This window comes from Saccopteryx bilineata, chromosome 3, assembly GCF_036850765.1.
Source record: "Saccopteryx bilineata isolate mSacBil1 chromosome 3, mSacBil1_pri_phased_curated, whole genome shotgun sequence".
In the NCBI taxonomy this organism is placed as follows: Eukaryota; Metazoa; Chordata; class Mammalia; order Chiroptera; family Emballonuridae; genus Saccopteryx; species Saccopteryx bilineata.
This window is the reverse complement of record NC_089492.1, coordinates 215,374,140-215,399,845: the sequence shown is the minus strand read 5'-3', so window position 1 is coordinate 215,399,845 and position 25,706 is coordinate 215,374,140. Positions and strand designations below refer to the sequence as shown.

The 25,706-nt window shown below is 42.4% G+C and overlaps 1 protein-coding gene across 3 annotated transcripts in view; it reads left to right on the top strand.

The window, feature by feature from the left end:
• Positions 1 to 25,706, top strand: part of SAMD13 (sterile alpha motif domain containing 13) — a 101,378-nt gene that overhangs the window by 33,134 nt on the left and 42,538 nt on the right. For all 3 annotated transcript variants that reach the window (XM_066268793.1, XM_066268789.1, XM_066268790.1), the window contains exon 3: positions 1,509 to 1,620. In XM_066268793.1, coding sequence (XP_066124890.1) covers positions 1,509 to 1,620 — 112 coding nt within the window. The remainder of the gene's footprint in view (positions 1 to 1,508; positions 1,621 to 25,706) is intronic.

The window sequence follows — 25,706 nt, the reverse complement described above, 5'->3', positions numbered from 1 at the left end:
AACCCTTTAAACTGTGCCTAACACTTCCCGATGTGCAGCTGGGCATTTAGTTGTATGGTTCCTGATCAGTATCTCTCCCACAGAACCGAACGTCCACACGTGCAAGCCCCACGTCTGTTTACTCACCAGTGTATCCCTAGCTGGAGAGCTAGCAAGAGCTCTGTACTGAAGGGACCTCCTAAGCCAAAATAAACCATTTGGAACTTATCTTAAAGGCAGTGGGAAGTCTTTAGAGATTTCTAAGCATGGGAATAATGTGATTGGATGTTCACTTTGGAGAAATCATCTTTGATGAGGTGTAGGAAAATCCAGACAAATATTTCCCAAATAACAATGAGGCAGTCACAGTGACTGTGGGTCCCTGCCATTCTTCCCTTATTCCGCTTCTCCTGCCCCTCCTCTCTAAATCCAGTCCAGCAGGTTACCCGCCCACCTTCAGAGACAAATGCTTGGTCATGTCTAGTCACTTGAACGTTGACTGACCTCCTAACCACATGCCTGACACTAGGAATAGTAAATGAGAAACGGTCCAGGCCCTGTGGTCGGCAAACTCATTAGTCAACAGAGCCAAATATCAACAGTACAATGATTGAAATTTCTTTTGAGAGCCATATTTTTTAAACTTAAACTATATAGGTAGGTACATTGTTATTAACTTAATTAGGATACTCCTAAGCTGGCCTTTGCTAAAAACGTCCTCAACCTGATTGAGCCGCACGTGGCTTGGGAGCCGCGGTTTGTTGACCACTGCTCTAGCCCATGTCTGTTACTCTGGTGGGAGAGACAGTTTGATAATCCAATCCAGTGGGGATAGTACTACAATGAGAGTCTGAATGGAGTTCTCCCATGTAAAGTTGTTATAACTAAAACAGCTCCTGGTAGAGCAAGAAAATGCCTTACCAAGGAGGAGGCAATGGAGCTAGGATGCCCTAGGTAGGAATGGTGGGTTTCGTTGGGTAGAAACAAATGGGGCTGGGTGCTGTCAGTGGTTGGAATACAGACGCTGAGGCCCAGAGCTGTGAGAGGCATGGCAGATGCGGGGAGGGGTGGGGTGCATTACCCCACAGTCTCAGCTGTAGAGAGATGGATGGAAGTGGGGATGCAGATGCGGAGGTCGTAGGCGGTGGGGAAAGGCAGGCATGTTAGGGCTATTTTGTAAAGGGCCCAGTATTCTTGAGTCGGGAGTATCATACTGTGAGCTGCCAGAAATCACTGGACCACTCTTAATATCTCTGGATTAAAAAACAGTACATGAGGAAATGTTTTATATTGAAGGTCTAATGGTTTATTAGGAAAGCAGTGACTGAGCCAGTGAGAGCAATTATCTTCTGAACCAAGAAACACAAGAATGACGATGGTCCTGAGGGGGTAAATTGGATGCTGGGCCTCCGGGAAAGAGAAGGCCGTGGTTTCAGCTGGCCTGCACTGGCCGGCCCTTGGAGGAGCCCTGAGCCCGCTGCACGTGTGGCCTGCTCCGCCTGACGGCAGTCTGGGTTTGTGTTTTGCAGCTCCATGGAGAATGGGAGACCTCCGGATCCTGCAGACTGGGCCGTCATGGATGTCGTCAACTACTTCCGAACAGCGGGATTTGAGGAGCAAGCTCGTGCTTTTCAGGAACAGGTAACTGAATCCGGAGAAGCACATAATGGACACAGTTACTTCCCTTCTCCGCAGAGGCAGAGGGAGCGAGGGGGAAGAGGACAGGGAGCAGTGGGGAATCGGTGAGGCTCCCTGCGTGACCTGCATACCAACTCCTAATCCTGTCAGGCCCTAAGAAAATGAGGCGGGTAGGGAAGGAAAGAAGTGACAAGCTAATGATTCCTTCCTGCATGAGAAAAACCCAAGCCCTGAGACAGCCACAGCTGCAGAGAGGAGGGCTGAAGCTCATTTACAGCTGCATGTTCTGAAAGACAGCACTGCCCTACCTTCAACACAAACAGAAAAGAATGAAAAGGGAGGGACAAATCTAAGAGACATGCAGCCCCATTTACTACCGGCCTTCACACCAACTGAGCTTAATAACCCCCTTCAGTTTGCTGTCTGGGGGCTTAGCAAAGAAGAGTGGAAAGAGCACAGGATTTCATCAAATCCTGGTTCTTCTAACACTATGTAACCCAGGCAAGTTTCTGCATCTGAGTCTGGGTTCCACATCTGTAGCACAAAGCTGTCAGTGCCTCGCTTGATGGAGTGGTGGTGTGAGGATTCACGGACAGTGTCCACACAGTGCCTAGAATTGGTCCTGGCACAATGTTGATGTCCCCCAAATGTTCATTCCCTTTCCGTGGGTCAGGGTTGGTATTGGAAAGAGGGAGGAGGAGCAGGGTGTCCCCTCCCAATTGTCTGGGTGATTCCTGGCCCCATTTTCAGGCTGGGTCAAATCTGTAGGAATGGTGCTCAAGGGGCTTTGACCATAAGGAAGCAAAATTGGTCAGCGTGTTGTGGTCCACACCGGACCAGCTCTGCAGGGAAACAGCTTCTATCTCCCCACAGTAAAGGCTGGCCTTTCCTAGCATTAAATCTAATATTACAGTATAATCGAGAACATTATGAACTGAAGGATGTCTGACTGGTTCTTCCATATCCTTTTAGCCCTTTCTTATTCTCTCAAGCTGGGTTTGGATAGTTGAACTTTTCTAATATATATGACAACCTCTAGATTTCCTTCAGCCAAAATTTCTTTCAAACTTGATCTCTATATATTTTTTGTTAACTTAGAACATTTGCCAAAATAACAGTTTAAATCACTTCACACCCTCCAGAATAACTAAAATTAGAAAGGCTGATAAATCCAGATGTTGCTGACAATGTGGAGCAACCACACTCTGTTACATTGCTGGTGGGAGTGTAACATAAACACTCATACATCTGCCCTGACCTGCAAGTTCACTCCTGAGTATTTACCAAAGGGAAATGAAAATGTATGACCACAAAGGATTTGTGCAAAATTGTTTTTAGTAGCTTTATTCATAATAGTCTAAAAATGGAAGGCTAAGTATCCATTAATAAGAGAACAAATACACAAATCGTGGTATAATCACACAATGGAATCCTACTAGTAATAAAAAGAAATGAACTACTGACAACTGTAACAGTTTGGGTGAGTCTCAAAACATTATGCTGAGTGAGAGAAGCCTCCCATAAATGAGTTCATACTGAATGGTTCCTGTCTCAGTCCGTCTATGCTGCTGCTAACAAAAATACCATAAATGGGCTGGGTTATAAACAGCAAATATTTCTCACAGTTCTAGAGGCTGGGAAGTCCAAGATCAAGACGGCTGCAGATTTTGTATCTGGTGAATGCTTGCTTTGCTAGACAGCCATCTCTTCTCTGTGTTCTCATGTGGAGGAAGGGGTAAGAGAGCTCTATGGGACCTCTTTTTTGAGGACACTAATACCATTCATGAGGACACTGTCATCATAACCTAGTCACCTCTCAAAGGCCCCCACCTATTAATATCATTACTAATACCCCAAATATCCCCTGGGGATTAGGTTTTAACATATAAATTGAGGGGGGGCACAAACAGACCATGGGAGTTCCATTTAGATAAAGATTGCGAACTGGTAAAAAATGTCAGTGATAGAAAAAAGTCCGACCAGTGGTTGCCTGTGGATCGGTGGGAGAGAATGACTGGAAGGAGCATGAAGGAGCCTTCTGGGTGTTGCAGTGTCTGTGTCTCAATAGGAGTTTGGGTTATCGGACATGCATTGGTCACTGCCTGTGCCCGGGTATATACTAATGAGATTATTGCATTACATAAGCTATAAATTTTACCTCAAAAGGAAAATAACTATAAAAAATAATTAATGATGTACACACTGAAGTATTTAGTCTCACAACTTACCAATGTATATAACTTTGAAATGCATCAAAAGATAAAGTAATAATAGGATAAAGGGATGGATAGACGTGATAAAGTAAGTAGAGAATATATTAATTATAGAATCAAGGGGGTGAGAATATGGATGGTCATTATAATAGCCCTGCAGTTTTTCTGTATGTTTGAAAATTTTTATAACAAAATTGTGAGGAAAATAGCTCAGGTTGGAATGTGGAACGCTGATCACCTGGAACATATTTTTTGTTTTGTAGTGGTGGAAAGTCCATTTGTGTCATTGCAGTTGAGTAACTCACCTCTAAATTTGAACAGTATTATGAAAGGTTAACAACAACAAAAAAAGATTGAGCTAAAAGGTCTCCTGGCCAGATTCCCGGCTGCCCAAAAGTGTTTTTCAGAGTGAGCTTCTGCACAGACAGACCCCTCTAAAGCATGTGTCCCAGACTGGGGGAGGGCTGTTCTTTAGGGCTCCTGAATTCTGTGCAGGACCCAGAAGTGGAACTGACAAGCTCTTAGCGTGGTCCAGAAGCAGGCCCTTTGCTTTGTCCCAGGAATGACATCACTCTGGCACTAGGAATTCTTTGAGGCAAAAGGGAACAAACTCTTCCAAAGCATTTCATTCAGAAGTTCTTCAAGGGGTATCATCTTGCTACTGGACAGAACCTGCCAACTCAGGAGCCCGAGAGAAGAACTTTCAGAGGACTGGAGTTTGCAAGCGTGGTCCAGACACGGGAGTCTCCTTGCTCTCATGAAAGGGCAGTTTGCTAGGGGAAAGAGTCTGCCTTGAATTATTTTCCAGAAGTTATCCAAACCTTCCTCCTCCTGTGAGAGTCTCATTGTCTTTCCTCTTTAAATGCTCATTAAGAGAGGGGGAGAAGGGAGTTCCTACAGGCCCAGGCTGACAAGACCAGTAGCCGCTGTGATTAGGAGCCTTTACCCCCGTAGCCTCCTCTCCCATCATCAGGCTTCAGCGGCCTTCCATGTTTCACCTCCGGGGTGAACCTTGAGCAGTCAGCTGTCACTCACCAAATTCCATCTAGTGGGAAAACTGCAGCTGGCCCCCAGCCCAAACACGTGACTTTTCCAGACACGTTTTCTAGGTCACATTAGGGGCATCCTTAAATCTCCTCAGGGAAGGCTCCACCCCGCCTTTAAATGCAAGCAGGCAGAGATGGAGACCATCCCCTAGACCCCTGGTCGGCAAATTACGGCTCACGAGCCACATGTGGCTCTTTAATACCACGTGTGCACGCTACCTTGATAAGGAATGTACCTACCTATATAGTTTAAGTTTAAAAAATTTGGCTCTCAAAAGAAATTTCAATTGTTGTACTGTTGATATTTGGCTCTGTTGACTAATGAGTTTGCCGACCACTGCCCTAGACCACCACAGAAGAGGGCAAGTCCAGAAAGGGGAGCATGGTTGCCAGTGATGTGGGGAGCTTAGTTTCATGGCTGACTCTTATGGATTGAATATTTATGTTCCCCCCAAAATGTGTGTGTTGAAACCCTAACTCCCAGTGGGATGGTATTAGGAGGTGGGACTCTTGGGAGATAATTAGATTTGTATGAGGTCATGAGGGTAGGGCCCTTGTGATGTGATTAGTGCCCTAAAAAGAAAGGAGCAGGGAGCTTGCTCCTTCTCTCTCTGCCATGTGAGGATACAGCAAGACGGCAGCTATCTGCAGACAAGGAAGAGGGTTCTCACAAGAATCCAACCATGTTGCTACTGTGTTCTTGAACCTCTAGCCCCCAGAACTGTGAAAAGTAAATTTCTTTTGTTTAAGCTCTCCAATCCATGGTACCTGTTGTAGCAGCCCGAGCAGTGACCCTGATCCAGACAGGTCTACCGTAGATGGGCTGACTTGCAGGAGAGTGTCAGTCTCCCTGGAGTGGTCTCACAGTATTTAACTGGGTACTATATTGCTGTAGCAACCAGACTCGGATGTGGCTTTCTAGCAGCATGCTCCCTTGGAAGATGTCAGGCCACTGAGTGACATTCATCCAAAGGACAACAAGGGTGTCCCGTGCTCCTATGGTATAGAGAGGCAACTGGAGGAAGCTGGCGATCTCTGTGTAATCTCCTTTTCTCTGTTCAGGTAAACTGCCACGTGACAGTTATCCCTATGGAATTTCCCTCTGGTACAGTTATTTCCATTCAGTTTTCTTCGGAAGACCTCATCTGAACCTTTGATGTGACCCACAAAACAGGCCAAAGGAACTGTCAAAAGGGAAGGCCAGGCCCCTGCACAGCCCCCTGCACACAGCCCACCAGTGACCTAGTGTCAGTAGTGTGTGTGTGTGTGTGTGTGCGCGCGCGTGCGTGCGCATGCACGTGTGCGAGTGTTGGGTGGTGTTTCTGGCCACTGTCCTTTTATGATCAGTGATGTTGCTCTCCCTCAGAGTGTGTCTGGGCCTGTGGTATGTTGGGTCCACAGGCTGCGTTAACACTGTGCTCCAGAGGGTTTGCTGGCCCATAAGAACAGGAGACTGTGGGAGCCCCTCCTGAGGAGTGCTGATTCCAGCACTGTCAGTGCTATCTGTCTTTCCCACGAACGTCACGGTGTGGTGGCAGTTTCCCCAGAGTCTTAGCAGACAGACCTCTTAGACTGTGGTGAAGGGCATGATTCCTGGTTTCTTCTCTCCTGATTGACCCGTAGTCACTGGATGATCCAGGAGTTTGCCTTTCTAGGACTCAGATATCTATAGTGAATGTGGAGTTAAGCAGAATATTGCTCAAGCTCCTGCTTTAATAGTCAAGTGTTATATTACATCATGCCCTCATGGTATGCCTGCAATGCACAGCACAGGGCACCAAACCACCATGTTATTGTATAAACACAATTGAATTTTCATGACTAGATGATAAAAAATTGGCACTTGCCCATGGATATAGGTTGCCTGTTTTTCAAGAGTCAAAGATACTTTAGAAATTTTACTTTTCAATGAATTTTAGTTTTTAAGAGAGAACCTTTCGATTAAGTTCATTCACAAACTTTGCCACCTTCCTCACACAGCACATTAACGATCGGGGTCACTTTTGTCTCTCTCTGAAGGCTGAATGAGCACCATTCTTTGGTGCAAAACCAGTGCTGTTGACAAGGCTTTTAATGACCATGAAGGCGTTCTGGCTGTGCAGGACAGCCACTTCACCACACCCGCTGGACCCTGCTGGCAAGTCACAAAGACAGCTCTGCCCATTTGTAGTGTAGTCACTTCATTTCCATCTTTATCTCTTTGACTTACACAATCATAATATATAGACTCAATACTACTCAGAAGATCAAAGAAAGAGATCTGCCATTCAATCAATGTCATGTAATTCACATTGTTCAGATTCCTCAAATGAACAGTGACGCCAATGATTCTGTTTTTAGAACAGTATATATCACTCAGACTTTTACTCCTCAGAGCATCATGACAAAATAATATGTAACTTAAGATAACAAATTAATTTTACTCTATCAATTCACTTACTCAAACCACATGAATAAGAAGTGTTTTACTCTGAAATGCCCAACTGATTGTTTCAGCCATTAATTTGCAATGCAGAGATTGGCATTTCTTTTCAGTTGGCTTTTTGCTAAATTTTGATATGTTTCTGAGGCTGCTGTCTTCATAAATTTAAGTAAATTTTCTTACTACTACAAAGTACCAAGTAACACTAAGCATCTCGGAGGGAGCAGTCAAGTGGGAGGCCTGTTGGAGCCACCCTGAGCCTGCGTTCTATGTCATGGCAACATGGAGTTCAACTGTAGTGATTTTAGATGGATAACTTCTAAGACCCAGGACAAACCCAGGCTTTGGGGGTGGGGGGAGTTAAAGGTTATACAATTTTAACAGACTGCCTTGGGGAGAAAAACTACAAAATTATTATGCAGAATTGCTGGGGCAAAACTTAATCTTCATGAGCTTCATGGTAAACCCTGCTCTGAATTAGACCAGCTAAAACCCCACAAATTGGAGATGACTTTCATTCCTTTGTCAGCATTTCATAGTACCAAGGACTGAAAATATTCCTGGTGCTTTGACATCTGAAGTTTCTTAACAATGAAGGCCTCTGAAATGCTTAAAATATTTTATAGCATAATGAACAGGGGAAATGGCAACTCAAACTCTGCTGTGTCCTTTCAGCCCACAAACATTTAGAAGAGAGTTCAGAAACAAAGGGGTAGTGCTAATAATAAGAAAATGGCCAAGAGAATGAAAGTGAAACTGATAAGGAAAGAATTTTTTGACTTTTTGATTGAAGTAGATCTCCATAAACCAGAAATCAGTTTAAATCAGTCATTTGAAATGGGAACAGTATAAGACATCATAAGATAAACAGGTGTGTGGTGCTTCTTGGCTTATTCATGTTGTTTCCATGGCCGTTATAACTTTTCTTAACATCCATTAAAGTAAATATAAGACTGTTATAGTCAAATAATGCTCATTATTACAAGTATTCTTTAGTTCAGTAAAGCCACCTGAGACCATGCTTGAGGTTTGAGAACCATTTGAAGGAAGCACAGAGGATCTCAGGCAGAGGGACGATCAAATACCAAGGCATGGGGACATGAAATGACATGGCTTCTCTCGAGAACTCCAACTACCTTGGAGTATGAAGAGTTGTCCAAAGAATGCCAAGGTATTGGACTGAAAGTTAAATAGGGGTCCAGGTAACAGACAGTAATTTAGTGGATCGTTAACAGTGGAGATTGAAGATGTGTCGCATCTTGGTTTTCTGCTGTAGCCCTAGGACTGAGCTCAGTGCTTGTAGGTGGGAGACCATGGAAGCCAGGTTTCCAGGTTTGGTGGTTGTAAAGTATTGCCATTAATCAAAATGTTTGCGGGAGGTAAGTTTTAAAGGGGCTGTAATGAGTACAGTCTGGGGCACATTAAATTTGAAGGCCTGTAGGTCACGTAAGTGGATATATCTAATATGCAGCTCAGGGGACAAGGGAAGCCTAGAAACAGAGACGTGAGAGTCATCAGCACTCATAGGAGGGATAAGAAGAGGGAAATATTAAAAAAGGGGATCTTAGAAAAGGGCAATAAGAACATCAAGGGTTTTGTTTGTTTGTTTAAATTTATTGTGTTTACATAGATTTAAGTGTCCTATCAAATATATCTCCCTCTCCCCCCACCCCCATGTTCCCCTTAATACCCCCTGTGCCCCTCTCCACAACACCCTCCCCCTTTCCTCCGGAATTTGCTGTCCTGCTCTGTTTGTCTCTGTGTTATGTATACATAATTACTAATCCCCTTCAGCTCTCTGATCCCATTCTCTCTTCCCCTTTCCCTCTGGTCCCTTTGACCCCACCTCTTCCTCTATTCCATTCCTTAGTTCACATTGTTCATTAGATTTCTCATATGAGTGGGATCATATAATACTTTTCTTTCTCTGCCTGACTTATTTCACTTAACATAATAGTCTCCAGGTCCATCCATGTTGTCGCAAAAGGTAAGATTCCCTTTTTTCACGGCCATGTAGTATTCTATTGTATATATGTACCACTGCTTTTTAATCCACTCATCCACTAATGGGCACTTGGGCTGTTTCCAGATCTTGGCTATTGTGAACAATGCTGCAGTAAACATGGTTGTGCATGTCTTTTTTGTTTGTTTGTTTGTTTGTTTGTTTTTGGAGAAAGGGGAAAGAGAGAGGGAGAGGGGGAGTGAGAATGAGCGGGGAGAAGCAGGAAGCATCTACTGGTAGTAGTTGCTTCCAGTATGTGCCTTGACAGAGCAAGCCCAGGGATTCGAACTGGCGACCTTTGCTTTCTAGGTCCATGCTTTATCCACTGCACCATTGCAGGTCAGGCGCATGTCTTCTTTTGAATCAGTGATTTGGTATTCTTAGGATATATTCCTAAAAGTAGGATTATCTGGGTCAAAAGGCAGATCCATTTTTAATTTTTTGATGAAACTACATACTGTTTTCCACAGTGGCTGCACAAGTCTGCATTCCTACCAGCAGTGCAGGAGGATTCCCTTTTCACCATACCCTTGCCAGCACTTATTATGTGTTGATTTGTTAATGAGCGCCATTCTGACAGGTGTGAGGTGATATCTCATTGTGGTTTTAATTTACATTTCTCTGATGATTAGTGAAGTTGAACATTTTTTCATATGCCTGTTGGCCATCTGTATGTCCTTTCTGGGGAAGTGTCTATTCATTTCTTGTGCCCATTTTTTGATTGGATTGTTTGTCTTCCTGGTGTTGAGTTTTACAAGTTCTTTATAAATTTTGATTATTAACCCCTTATTGGAAGTATTGTCAAATAAGTTCTCTCATTGTGTGGTTTGTCTTTTTATTTTGTTCATAGTGTCTTTAGCTGTGCAAAAGCTTTTTAGTTTGATATAGTCTCATTTGTTTATCCTGTCTTTTATTTCACTTGCCCGTGGAGATAAATCAGCAAATATATTGCTGTGAGAGATGTCAGAGAGCTTACTGCCTATGTTTTCTTCCAAGATGTTTATAGTTTCACAACTTATGTTTAAGTCTTTTATCCATTTTGAGTATGTTTCTGTGAAGAGTGTAATTTGGTGGTCTAGTTTCATTTTTTTGCATGTACCTGTCCAATTTCCCCAATACCATTTGTTAAAGAGACTGTCTTTACTCTTACCTCCTTTGTCAAATATCAATTGACCATGGAGGCATAGGTTTATTTCTGGGTTCTCTGTTCTGTTCCATTGAGCTGTATGCCTGTTCTTAGGCCAGTGCCAGGCTGTTTTGAGTACAATGGCCTTGCAGGGAGTGTGATACCCCCCACTTTATTCTTCTTTTTTCAGGATTGCTGAGGCTACTTGTGTTCTTTTCTAGTTCCATATAAATTTTTGGAATATTTTTTCTATAACTTTGAAGTATGTCATTGGTATTTTAATAGGAATTTCATTGAATTTATACATTGCTTTGAGTAGTATAGACATTTTAGTGATGTTTATTCTTTCTATCCATGAACACAGTATATGCTTCCACTTGTTTGTATCTTCCTTTATTTATTTTATCATTGTTTTATAATTTTCCAAGTACAAGTCTTTAACCACCTTGGTTAAATTTACTCCTAGGTATTTTATTTCTTTGTTGCAATAATGAAGGGGATTGTTTCCTTAATTCCTCTTTTAGATAGTTCATTGTTGGTGTATAAAAATGCCACTGATTTCTGAATATTGATTTTATATCCTGCCACCTTGCTGAATTCATTTATCAGGTCCAGTAGTTTTTTGACTGAAATTTTAGGGTTTTCTGTATACAATATCATATCATCTGCAAATAATGATAGCTTTACTTCTTCTTTTCCAACTTGAATGCCTTTTATTTCTTCTTCTTGTCTGATTGCTATGGCTAGGACTTCCAGAACTATGTTGAATAAGAGTGGTGAAAGGGGGCACCCCTGCTTTGTTCCTGATCTTAAGGGGATTGCTTTTCATTTTTGCCCATCGAGTATGATGTTGGCTGTGAGTTTGTCATAGATGGCCTTTATCATGTTGAGATATGTTCCCTGTATTCCCACTTTGCTGAGAGTTTTGATCATAAATGGGTGCTGGATTTTATCAAATGCTTTTTCTTCATCTATTGATATTATCACGTGATTTTTCTCCTTCCTTTTGTTTATGTAATGAATCACATTGATTGATTTCCAAATATTGTACCAGCCTTGCTCTCCAGAATAAATTCAACTTCATCATAATGTATGATTTTTTTCATGTATTGCTAGATCTGGTTTGCTAATATTTTGTTGAGAATTCAGCATCTAAATGCATCAGGGATATTGGCCTATAGTTTTCTTTCTTTGTGTTATCTTTGCTGGTTTTGGAATTAGGATTATGCTGGCCTCATAAAAAGAGCTTGGAAGTCTCCCCTCCTCTTGAATTTTTTGAAATAGCTTGAGAAGAATAGAAATTAGTTCTTTAAATATTTGTTAAAATTTGCCTGTGAAGCCATCTGGCCCAGGACTTTTGTTTGTTGGGAGTTTTTTTAAAACAGTTTCAATCTCATTTGTTGTAATCAGTCTGTTTAGGTTTTCTGATTCTTCCAAATTGATTTTTGAAAGATTATGTGTTTCAAGGAATTTGTCCATTTCATCTAGGTTGTCTAGTTTTTTGGCATACAGTTCTTCATAGTATTTTCTTACAATCCTTTGTATTTCTGCTGTGTCAGTTACTACTTTTCCACTCTCATTTCTAATTTTATTTATTTGAGTCCTCTCTCTCTTTTTCTTGGTGAATCTGGTTAAAGGTTCATCAGTCTTGTTTACCTTTTCAAAGAACCAACTCTTGGTTTCATTGATATTCTGTATTGTATTTTTAGCCTCTCTGTGATTTATTTTCGCTCTGATCTTTATTATTTTCTTCCTTCTACTTCCTGTGGGCTTTACTTGCTGTTCTTTTTCTAGTTCTTTCAGATGCAAGGTTAAGTTTTTTATTTGAGCTTTTTTTTTTGCTTCGTAAGGTATGCCTGTAATGCTATGAACTTCCTTCTCAGGACTGCTTTTGCTGTGTCCCATAAATTTGAGTTGTTGTGTACTCATTTTCATTTGTTTCAAGGAAATTTTTTATTTCTTCTTTGATCTCACTGTTAATCCATTCATTATTTAATAACATGCTATTTAGTTTCCAAGTTTTGGCATGTTTTTTAGTTTTTCTATTGTAGTTAATTTCTAATTTTAAGCCATTTTGATTAGATAAGATGCTTGGTATGATTTCAATCTTCTTAAGTTTATTGAGACTTGTTTTGTGTCCTAACATGTGAACTATTCTAGAGAATATACCATGAGCACTTTAAAAGAATGTATATTCTGCTGCTTTAGATTAAAAGGTTCTGAAGATATCTATTAAATTTAGTTGATCTAATGTGTCATTTAAGGCTGCTGTTTCTTTGTTAATTTTTTGTCTTGAGGATCTATCCATTGATGTTAGTGGGGTATTAAAATCCCCTGTTATTATAGTATTGCTGTTGATCTTGGCCTTTATGTCAATCAAAGACTGCTTTATATATTTAGGTGCTCCTATATTAGGCACATAGATATTTATAATGGTTATATCTTCCTGTTGGTTTGCTCCCTTTATTGTTATGTAGTGACCTTCTTTATCCCTTACTATCGCCTTTGTTTTAAAGTCTATTTTGTGAGATATAAGTATTACTACCCAGCTTTTTTTTTTCATTTCCATTTGTGTGAAATGCTTTTTTCTATCCCTTCACTCTCAGTCTATGTGTATCTTTTGTCTTGAGGTAGGTCTCTTGTTAACAGCATATGTATAGGTCCTGTTTTCTTATCCATGCAGCTACCCTATGTCTTTTGATTGGATCATTTAATCCATTTACATTTAAGGTTATTATTGATATGTAGTTGTTTATTGCCATTTTAGTCTTTCCTTTGCTCTGTTTATAGCATACCCCTTAACATTTCTTGCAGCATTGGTTTAGTTGTAATGAATTCCTTTAGGGTTTCTTTTTTCTTTCTGGGAAGCTTTTTATTTTTCCTTCAATCTTAAAAGATAACCTTGCTGTATAAAGTAGTCTTGGTTGTAGGCTCCTGTTTTGCATTACTTTGAATATTTCTTGCCATTCCTTTCTGACTTCTAGTGTTTCCATTGAAAAGTCAGATGTCATCATTAAGGGGGCTCCTCTGTAGGTAATTGACTGCTTTTCTCTTGCACTTTTAGTATTCTTTATTTATCTCTTAATTTTGGTATTTTAATTATGATGTGTCTTGGTGTAGGCCTCTTTGAGTTCCTTTTTAATGGAACTCTCTGTGCTTCTTAAACTCGTGTGACTTTTTCCTTCGTCAGTTTAGGGAAGTTTTCAGCTATGATTTCTTCAATCAGGTTCTCTAACCCTAGTTCTCTCTCTTCTCCTTCAGGAACCCCTATGATGTGAATGTTGTTTCTCTTCATATTGTCACAGAGTTCTCTTAGAGTTTCCTCAGTCTTTTTGAACCTCTTTTTAATTTTTTTAATTAATTATGTTTACATAGATTCTAGGGTCAGCCTGAATGCATCCTCCCTCCCCCATATTCCCTCAACATCTCCCTTGTTTCCCTGCCTACAATGCCCTTCCCCCTTCCCTTCAGGTTGGGATAAACCTGACAGCCTCTTTTCTTTTTGCTGCTCTGCTTCCATGCTTTCATTTATCTTGTCCTCTAGATTGCTCATTCGATCCCCTGATTCATCCAGCCTGCTGTTAATTCCTTCTAGTGTAGTCTTCATTTCTGATATTGTATTTGTTATTGCTGACTCATTCTTTTTTATGATTTCAATGTCCTTTTTGATGCTTGCTATCTCTTTATTTAGGTGTTCATTATGTCTATCCACTGTTGTTCTAAGATCTTTGAACATTCTAAAAATAATTATTTTAAACTCTGCATCTGGTAATTTTGTTACTTTCATCTCATTCAGTTCTTTTTCTAGGGATTTCTCTTGTTGATTGATTTGGGTTGCATTTCTCTGTCTTCCCATTTTTTTGTGTATATGGACTCCTTTTTTGGGTTTGCTGTTTGAATAGCTAGCTGAGTCTGGGGTTTAAGTTTTCTGCTTCCAGCTATTAGTTGTGTTGGTTCTAGATCTTCTCGGGTTGGCACCATCTGTTGTTTTTTTGTTTTTGTTTTTGTTTTTCATTTTTCTGAAGCTGGAAACAGGGAGAGACAGTCAGACAGACTCCCGCATGCGCCCGACCGGGATCCACCCGGCACGCCCACCAGGGGCGATGCTCTGCCCATCCTGGGCGTCGCCATGTTGCGACCAGAGCCACTCTAGCGCCTGGGGCAGAGGCCACAGAGCCATCCCCAGTGCCCGGGCCATCTTTGCTCCAATGGAGCCTTGGCTGCGGAAGGGGAAGAGAGAGACAGAGAGGGAACGCGCGGCGGAGGGGTGGAGAAGCAAATGGGCGCTTCTCCTGTGTGCCCTGGCCGGAATCGAACCCGGGTCCTCCGCATGCTAGGCCGACGCTCTACCGCTGAGCCAACCGGCCAGGGCCCATCTGTTGTTTTTAATCCGCTGTGGGCTACTTGTCATCAGCTACTGCTCTTTTTGCTGTTTGTGTGGGTGGTTTCTGTGCCTGGATAGTGTGGGAGGAGCCAACCTGTCTATAAGGATCAGCTTCCTCCTGCTTAAAGCTGTCAGCAGCTCCATACAAGCTGCAAGCTCTGAAATATTTGCCTCCGCTTTTCAGATGTTCCAGCTCCTCTTGCAGCTGCCTTGACTTTCAAGAGTCCTCTGTTGAAAGACTGTAGTGTGGGCCCGACTGGTTTTACCTAACCTCTACACAGAATGCAAACTTGTTTGGTTAAGGCAGCTGAGATTGGGACTAAAATGTTAGTGGGACCTTCTACTTCAGGGGTCTCTTGGACTGTAGCTCAGTACAGGGAATGTGACCCCTACTCCAGGGTCTAACCCCTCAGTCTCTGCTGGATACCCAAATTTTATTTCTCCCCAACAAGATGAGCCACAGAGAAGTCTGAATGCCATCTGATTTTCTCTTTCTGCTGCCTCTATTTGCTAGCTACTCGCTGGACCCAGCAGGGATCTCTATGGATTAGTGTGGGGGCAGTGGGAATCACTTACTCTTTGATTCCAGTTGTTACTCTATCCAGGCTTTTTTATTTTTACACATATCTCCATAGGATGTCGCCACAGAAGTGCAGTGGGTGTGGCCTCTGTGTTCCAGAGGTGTGGCCTGCCTGCTGGTTCTGGGGGGGGGCAGGTGCATTCTCAGCAATAGAGGCAGAGGTGTAGCTCGAATCTCACAGGAAACCTGAGTCACTGACCCACCCCCTGCTTCTTTGCCTTTCCAAATGAGCCTTTCCCCTAGCTAAATATGGATAGATCTTCTGGGGTGGGTCAGCTGCCTTTCCCCAGACTGGTGTGGGACAAAGGAATCATTCCTCCCCTATATATGTTCACTTTAGCCCTGGAGAATGACTCAGTGTAGGTGTTCTGGTCACCGACACTGTGTCTCTCCCAGTGCCTCCAACTTTACACTTTCCTCATGCAACTCCAGTCCTCTCAGTTCTACTGCCCCTGGAGCCCCAGGCAACTGACCACAAGCAAGATTTTCTGCACCGGCCCTTTAAGACTAAGTCTGCCACTCTGAAAGCTGTCTCTCCCTCCCCCCACCCCCAGACAGAAACCCTGCTCTTTTCACCACTCAGTGCTTTCTGGTTGCCTCTTCCAGTCACTGGGGCTCCAAGCTGGGGCTGAGGGTTCCTCTCTACGCAGTGAGAGTCCTTCTGGTCACTCCACCGCCCCTTTGCTCCAAAGGCAAAGAAGCAGGGGGTGGGTCAGTGACTCAGGTTTCCTGTGAGATTCGAGCTATACCTCTGCCTCTATTGCTGAGAAGTGGGGGGAGTGGGTCAGCCCCCACCACTTCTCCGTGCTTTCTACCAGATTCAGTGTGGCTTCTTCTGTGGTCCTTGGTTATAGTAGAGTCCTCTCGTTTTATCCAGTTGGGTTTTCATGATGGTTGTTCTTAAGTTGTAATCCAATTTGGTCCTGGGAGGTGGCTGTTGTAACGTCTGCCTATTCCATGGCCATCTTGGAATCTCAGAACATCAAGGTTTTAATTGTTAGGAGAAAAAAGAGAACTAACAAAAGCAAGTGAGAAGAACACTCAATGGAGTGGGGAGAGAACTAGTAATGAGAGGTTGTATAGAAACCCATAAAGGGAAGAGTTTCAGGGAAAATTAAGTGATTAACCCTTTGAGTAGTGAGTTTTTTTAATGCTTGCTGACCCCTAGGAGTGAGTTTGTTGGGTTTTTTTTTTTTAAAAAAATAAAGTTAGTTACAGTTACAGTTTTATTAACTTAAAATTATGTTTGTTTGCTAACCAATTTATGGAAATAAGAAGAAAATACATTTGCCTTTTTTGAATGTTGCCTTACACATTTTTAAAATAAATTGATTGTTGGATGGTCAGGAGGCACAAGGATGTACATACTCAAAGGGTTAACAAGGTCAAATATCTCAAAACAGTGAAGCCCAGCCCTATCTGTGCAGAATGGTGGAGTTTAATGGAGTTGGGAGGAGGAATCTGGATGACCCTTTCCTCTAAGTTGAGGAGTGAGTGGGAGGCAGGCGAGTGGAGAGAGAATCAGTAGCTGGAAGGTCATGAAGGCATGTGGGCTCTTTCTTCCTGAGAGAAAAGACACATAAACTGATTTACCATATATTTTGCTCCATAAGACGCACCTGACCATAAGACACACCTAAGGTTTTAAGGAAGAAAATAAGAAAAAAAATATTCTGAACCAAATGATGTGTTAAAATATTTAATAAAATAGTGTATTTTTTGCTCCATGAGATGCACAGGCATTTCTCTCTCCACTTTTGGGGAGAAAAATGTGCGTCTTATGGAGCAAAAAATATAGTACATGCAGGAAAGTAACCAAAAGAACTGTACAGGTTAAAACTGAATGAAATTGAGGACAGTTAAAATGAAGCAAACTCCCCGAGGATAAGGAAAAGGATGAGATCAAAAGACTATAAAGGGGTAAGGATATGGAGAATTTGAAAACCTCATGCACTGCTGATGGGAATACAAAATGGTACAGCTGCTATAGAAAACCGGTTGGAAGTTCTTTAAAAAGTTAAGCATAGAGGCCTGATATGTGGTGGCGCAGTGGATAAAGTGTCGACCTGGAATGCTGAGGTCGCTGGTTCAAAACCCTGGGCTTGCCTGGTCAAGGCACATATGGGAGTTGATGCTTCCTGCTCTTCCCTCCCCCTTCTCTCTCTCTCTCTCATTCTCTCTCCTCTCTAAAAATTAATTTAAAAAAAGTAAAAAAGAAAGTTAAGCATAGAATTACCATGTGACCTAGCAATTATATACAAAAGAATTGAAAATAGCGGTTCAGACAGATACTTGCACACAGTGTTCATTGCAGCATTATTAACAGTAACCAAAAGGTGGGAACAACCCAAGTGTCCGTAACAGATGAATGGATAAACGAAATGTGGAATATACAGACAATGGAATTTTATTCAGTCATAAAAAGAGATAAGTTCCTCATACATGCTACAATATGGATGAACCTTGAAAGCATACTAAGTAAAAAAAGCCAATCAAATATTGTATGATTCCACCTGGATAAAATATCTAAAATAGGCAAATTCATAAAGACACAAAGTAGATTAGAGGCTATCAAGGGCCGGGGGTTGGAGGAAGTTATTGCTTAATAGAGTTTCTGTTTGAGAAGATGGAATAGTTTAAAAAATGAATAGTGGTGATGATTATACAAACTTATAAATGTAATTAATGGTACTGAATTATACATAAAAATAGCTAAAATGGCTTATTTCAAGTTACATATATTTCACCATCATAAAATGTAATGTCAGCCATAATATACATGGTGGTGCAATTTGGTCAATAACAAGTTCAACTATTTTTTTTAACAAAGATAGCATGAAGGGATAATTCCGAGTTAGATAGGGACATCTTCCTCCACCCTTTCCACCCTCTAGCTGTCCAGTCTCTGGAGGCACAGGTGAGGCTGTGGGCTTCTGCAGCTGAAATTGCCTTTGTCCTTGTGGACAGTAAGGGGTTCCTGACAGTCTCTATTTCTTTTCCAAATAAGAGATAAGCTCCTCTGCTTAGAGTGGACAGGGTGGGTAGAATTCTAATAAGAAACTAGAAGAGAGCAAGTGAAGGTTAAGAATGGCCACCAAGGGAAATGGAAGAGGGAGCTGACCAAGGATAAAGAGGAGGACTATTAAAGTATTCTACTGACCCAGCTGATATGGGTACACTACAGAAGTACAGTGTTATTGTCATGGCTTTGTTTTTTTTTAATTAGTTTTTTCCAGCTGCACCAGGTATAGGAGTGAGAAAATCTGGATTGCGCCTGTATGGGGTATCTGTGGCATGGGCACAGTAGAGGGCTAACAGCCTAAGAGGGCCAACCAGGGGTGCAGACTTGGTATCTCAGGGGCCTGGAGGGGACTCATGACCCTAGAGAAAGTGGAGTTGAAGTGAAAAGGTGGGTGTAACAGGACTGAGGAGGAGAGACAGAATAAAGATTGAACTTACCGGAAGAGAGAAGACTTTTCTGGCTGATAACATTATAGAGTAGGCTCTAAAAGTGAAGGTGAAGTTATAGAAATGTGTGCTGTGTTAGAGTTGTCCCAAGTAGATGACAACATGGATAATGACTTAATTGTTGTAGAGGTTTATTTCTTTTTTTTTTTTGTATTTTTCTGAAGTTGGAAACTGGGAGGCAGTCAGACAGACTCCTGCATGCGCCCAACCAGGATCCACCTGGCATGCCCACCAGGGGGCAATGCTCTACCCATCTTGGGGTGTCGCTCTGTTGCAACCAGAGACATTCTAGCACCTGAGGCAGAGGCCACAGAGCCATCCTCAGCATCCGGGCCAACTTTGGTCCAGTGGAGCCTTGGCTGCAGGAGGGGAAGAGAGAGACAGAGAGGAAGGAGAGGGGGAGGGGTGGAGAAGCAGATGGGCTCTTCTCCTGTGTGCCCTGGCTGGGAATCGAACCCGGGACTCCTGCACACCAAGCCGACGATCTACCACTGAGCCAACCGGCCAGGGCCGAGGTTTATTTCTTGAGCATATATATAGTCCAAGGTGGTCAGTAGGGGTGTTTGCTTCAGAATAATTCAAGGACCCATAGTAGATAGCGTCTCTGTCATCTTCAGCCAGAAGCTTTCAAGATCATCTGGGCATTGACATCCAGTTGGTAGAACAATAAAGAAGGAGGAGTTCACATAAGTGATTTTATTGGGCAGACCCAAAAGAAGTTTATATCAACCTCTTCACATATCATTGACCAAGACGTGGTCACATGGCCACACCAAATTACAAAGAAGTCTGGGAAATGTGTAGTTGTATGCCCTAGTAACCAGCAGCCCTTGCTACACTTACACATTCAAGACATTTTTTAAAGCATTTGCTATTGTGATATTGCTACTTTATTTTAAGTCCAGAAAGAAATTTCAAAAAGGCTAACTTTAAAAAATAGACTAAGTAAGGAAGCCTTATCTGACCATACATGGAAAGCATTCATTTCTAATTCTGTTTCTTAAATCTACTCTTTTTTTTTTTTTTTTTTTACTCTTTTTTTTAATCTAGGCAGATATCTCCAGTTTTCTCATTTGATGAACTGAGAAAATTTTTGGTCATCAGAAATGTGTATAAAATATTTTTGTGTGATAGAACCCCTTTACCGCCCACTGTATGCCAGAAGCAAATATTTAATAACACAGGAGATACCCATTAAGTCATTGAAGGCCTGGGTCCTTACAAATGAGCCAGATGAATTTTGTGCCTGATTTAAGGGCAAGAGCCATTTTGCTTCAGACTGTTACTTTAATAAATAACGTAAGACTTCTTTGTGAGCCACACAAATGTTTTCACTGTTAACAAGCTACTCAGTGTTGGATTTTGTAAAAAGGTGAAATCTGCCCAACATGTATATTATCCACCCCAAACTTTCCACCAATAGGAATGCAAGGCAAGTACAGCATCAGCTGAGAGTCACTGGCTGACAGTGTTGAGTCATAGTCACTGTACCCACAGTGAGCTAGCTGCACAGGGCAGGGAGGGTGGAGGCACTGCAGAGGACACCGACACCAAAGAGGAATTTCTCCCCCAGCAGAGACTTTGTCCTAGGAACCATGTGGTAAAATTCAAAGGGTCTTGGTATAGATTTGAGTCGTCTGCCATCTTCCTTTTTAAAATCATATGGAAATTCTTCAGAAAATAAGCTCTGTGTCTTGGTGAGGTAAGGTCTTTAAAGGGACATGGTGAATTATTACAAAGTGCTAGGGCTGTCTCACAATGCTTCCTCCTCTGATATTAAGAAAGCTTATCACCAGTTAGCTCTTCAATTACACCCAGACAAGAACCCGGAAAACAAGGAGGCAGCTGAGGAGAAATTCAAACAAGTAGCTGAGGCCTATGCCATCTTGTCTGATGCTGAGAAACGCAACAGCTATGACAAGTCCAGAGAGGAACACAACAAAATGGAAAAGAGAAGAGACAGGAGAGACAAAACCAATTTGAAGGAGGAACTGTGGTTTGAGAGGCCATGCCGTGGCTTTCAAAATGTCATTGAAGATGAAGACCTCTTCTCAGGAGACGTTTTTCCCACTGGTCACGTGGGGAGATCCAGGGGATTCCACTCTTCCTTCTTTGATGTGACTCCCATTTCGGACACTGGATTTTCCACTTTTGTATCCCTGGGCGCCAGACCAAGCTCCCCTTCCTCTGGGACATTTGTCCCCTTTGTAAGCAGTGGAATGGGAACCTTCAAACTGGTCACCACTTGTAGCCAGACAGTAAACGGCAAGAGAGTTGTTACAAAGAAAGTTGTAGAAAATGTGAGAGAGAAGACTGAAGTGGAAGAAGAAAGCCTATTTCATCAGATTCCTCTACGTCATTGGTAAGGAGTTGCTGCTATGTTCTTTCACAGGCAAACTTTCCTTTGAGCTGCTGACTCTGATGCTTATCAAAGATAGAGTTGGAATCTAAGAGTGTTTTGAGCTGGAATGGACAGAGGTCAGCCTAGTCCAAACATCTCATTTTACAGAGGGGCCAGATGTTATACAAGGAACTAAGAAGCAGCAGAGTTCGTCCTTTGGGACCAAGTCATTGGATTCTAAATTGACCCTTCTTTCCCCTGCACTATATTTGGGACAATAGAGACTACCACAAATATAGCCTTCTGAGTCAGGGTCCTCCCATCATAATTCCCACTTTTCCTGCTCTGCCTTGCTATTCTGCAGTTGCCTCTTTCTGGATGGTTACTCTTTTTCTAGGCTTTCTCTTAGCTTCTTCTCTTCCCATCTCAACTTCTTCCTTCCCATACATTTCCAAGGAATTATATCACAATTCAGCTCCATTGAAAGAGTCACCTAGTTGTAAAGAGAGTGAAAAGTAAATGGGTTAAGATTTTGTTACAGCCTGACCAGGCGGTGGCGCAGTGGATAGAGTGTTGGACTGGGATGCGGAGGACCAGGTTCGAGACCCCGAGGTCGCCAGCTTGATTGTGGGCTCATCTGGCTTAAGCAAAAAGCTCACTAGCTTGAACCCAAGGTCGTTGGCTCGAGCAAGGGGTTACTCGGTCTGCTGAAGGCCCGTGGTCAAGGCACATATGAGAAAGCAATCAATGAACAATTAAGGTGTCACAACGAGAAACTGATAATTGATGCTTCTCATCTCTCACCATTCTTGTCTATCTGTTCCTATCGATCCCTCTCTCTGACTCTCTCTCTGTCCCTGTAAAAAAAATAAAAGAAAAAAATAAAAGAAAGATAAAAAGACTTTGTATACACTTTTTCTTAATAGCTAGCATTTATTGAGTGCTCAGCAAATGTCAGGAACTCTACTTCACATATATTTTTTCAATAATACTTCAGTAGTGAAATACAGTAGCTACTTTCCCCTTATCATATAGATAAGGAAATTAGGCTGAGAGAGATTAAGTAACTTGCCCCAGGCCCCACCTAATAGGCAATAAATGTCTTATTCTAAAACACATTTTTATCTACTGAACTATAATATCTCTGGATCCTATGCATTCATTTTTATTTATTTATTTTTTTAAAGATTTTATTGATTTTAGAGAGACTAGAGAGAGAAAGGGGGGGAGGAGCAGGAAGCATCAACTCCCATATGTGCGTTGACCAGGCAAGCCCAGGGATTCGAACCAGTGACCTCAGTGCTCCAGGTTCACACTTGATTCACTGCACCACCACAGGTCAGGCTATGCATTCATTTTTAGATTTAGGGTCTTGACCTCATTGAAAATTTACACCTATCATCTCTAAACCTTACTTCTATGCATGAGCACTTGCTAGAACTTATTTAGTATGCAAACATTTTGAATATTATTGCCCATCAGGTACTTGGCTACTCTCACACGAAGACAGAAGCAGTGTAAAATGTTTCACTAAAACTAGCAAGTGCTTATCCCTTAACACACTTATGTAAACAGGATCCCAAGATGCAAATTATCTTTTTGTATTGGCTTTAAACACGACATTCATGCAATCATGGGATTTTGTTTGTTTGTTTGTTTAACAAAAAATTTATCTGCTGACACCCCGCCCCGTCCACAAGCAAATGGGGTCCAGAAGAGTGGTTCCTTGTGGGAAGATACTGTTGGAAGCTGCGTTAGAACTTCTGCATTCCAACTTCCACTCTTAGGCTCATTCTGGTACACCAGGCTGAGGGGCAAAATTTGGACTTCAATTGCATTGCAAACTTTTATGCAAGTTATGTAACAAATGAGTAGCTTTTATAATTCAAGGAACATTCCTGTGTTTGCAGTTTTTATGAGGCAAATGTTTTATGTAGTCTTTGAGTTTTTAAATTTTTAATACATTTTTTGAACTTGAACAGGAATATTCCTGCACCCCTCTAACAAAAGGCAGCATTCAGGCAGGAGCCCTCTTCCTGGAGCTGGAACTGGAGCATATCTGTACATTTCCACTTAGTCGTCATTGAGAGCCTCCTACGTGTCAGGCACTGTGCTAGTTGCCCGACATGAATGCATCATTTTTCGTCTCCAAAATCCTTCAAGGGTTTATTTCCATTCTATAGGCGAGGAAACGGAGGCTCAGGGAGGCTAAGTCCCTTACCCAGGGCCACACAGTAAGTTGTGAAGGTAAGGTTCAAACTGGTCTGCTCACCTTCCCCTAATGCGTATTCTGCTCCCACTCATCTGAGCGCCTATACTCATGATTGAATGGGAAAGTTTTATTGTATGTATGAACTCTCTTCATTTCAAAAATGTTTAAATAAGGATTTCCAAATAGAGCTTTCCTTATGAACCCTTCTCTGAGGTGAACTGCAGTGTGGCGACTGAACAAAGGGAAAATCAAATTGGAGCGTGAAACATGATTTTCCATTTTGTCTTAAAATCCAAATTTCAGCATTTTTCAGACATACTTGGCTTTTGACAGAAATGCTGAGTTGTAGAAGGACTTTTCTTCGCCAGCATAGATTTTTTTTTTTAAATTCACTTTTAGTTAATCAAGGAAGTTTTCTTGTTGGATAGAAATGAAAGCAGTGTTACCTCTTCCCGATGCCTGTTTAAAATACGCAATAAGTGAGGTAGGAGCAAAGCCCAGCAAAGGAAAAACGGAGAGCAGGACCGCGCATTGCTGCTTTTTAAAGCAGTCCAAGTGAGTCAGTGTTTGGCTCAGTGCGTAAGTAAGCTAGAGTCTGAGCTTGGAGGTCACCTGGGGCTCAGATCCCAGTGACCTCACAGTGCCTTCGGGACAGCTGCTTTGACTTCCAGGTGTCAAAAGCACCTCTACCGACTCTCATGCTGGCAGACTGTGCCGATGGGCCATCTTTGGGATCATTAGCTGCTGAAAATTCAGGAAGAAAAATACTTTAGGATTGGAAATTCAATTCCTATATCCATAATTTCCCACTCTTGCCCTATCAACCAACTGCTTTTTTGTGCACTATGGTTTTGAATAGTTGTCGCCTACATAATAATGGAAGACATTTTGTTTTCCAGTCTATGACAAAATAAAGGTTCCAACACTCAAAACACTGTGGGCCAATTAGAAGTAATCCCTGTCCTGCTCTGGTATGTGTTAGGTGTCTGACAAGGGAAATGAGGACCACGGCCCTGTCAAGGAATAATGACACGCGATTCTGTAACTCAGTGCAGGAGCATTTGCAAGGGCAGCAGCATGAAATCCTGTCAGAAACCCCATACCCCCATTACCCGCTGAGGAGAGGGAGGAAGAAGGGACTTGCCTAAGATTATGATGTGGGTGTTTCTTCAGCGCTGTAACTCAGAAACATTCAAAGCACATCTTCACAGCCTGGCAAAAGACACGTGAGAGTTTGGCGGAATGGCCTCCTTGGTCATGGTATAGGAGGGAGTCACAGTTTTAGGAAGCTGCAGTTGCACACTGTGTTCTCCCCGTCTGTCCATCAGTGGGGGAGTTGGGTACAGACGTGCGTGTGTAGAATGATGAAGCAGATATGTCGAGGCCTACCAAGCACGCGTGGCTGGTCCATTGCTTGAGCCCAGGTTCCCTAAGAACTAGCTCAGCTTCTCCCCACAAGTGATAACGAAAACAAGGTGACAGTCGTCATTCTCAGTGCTTCCTTTCTAGAAGTTTAAAACCCCTTTTCGGGGTCCTCATATCTTTCATAAGAAGCCCATTTTTATTTCTCCCCAAAGCTTTGTAGTCTCGAGGGTAGCCAGTTGTAGAGGTTCCCTGGTTGGGGACCTGAGGGAGTGGGGAGTGGACTGGAAGGAGCACAGGGAGGCATTCGCAGTGGGCAGAGCCCTGCCCCTCATTATCTTGCTTGGGATCTTGAGGACCCATTAAGAGGAAGTGTGGTAGGGCCCTCAGCATGAGATGTTGATTTTCAGGTTGAGGCAAGATGCTTCTCCTTTTTTAATTATTTTTTTAAAAAATTTTATGATGGTTCTTTTTTTTTTTTGTATTTTTCTGAAGTTGGAAACTGGGAGGCAGTCAGACAGACTCGCGCATGCACCCGACTGGGATCCACCCGGTACGCCCACCAGGGGGCGATGCTATGCCCATCTGAATCATCGCTCTGTTGCAACCAGAGCCATTCTAGCGCCTGAGGCAGAGGCCATAGAGCCATCCTCAGTGCCCAGGCCATCTTTGCTCCAATGGAGCCTTGGCTGCGGGAGGGGAAGAGAGAGACAGAGAGGAAGGAGAGGGGGAGGGGTGGAGAAGCAGATGAGCGCTTCTCCTGTGTGCCCTGGCCGGGAATGGAACCTAGGACTCCTGCACGCCAGGCCGACGCTTTACCACTGAGCCAACCGGCCAGGGCCTGATGGTTCTCCTTTTAAAGGGCAGGAAAGAAGTTCAGAGTGAGTCATTTCTCCAATGTCAATTGTTGTGATTGACAATATAAAAACCTAA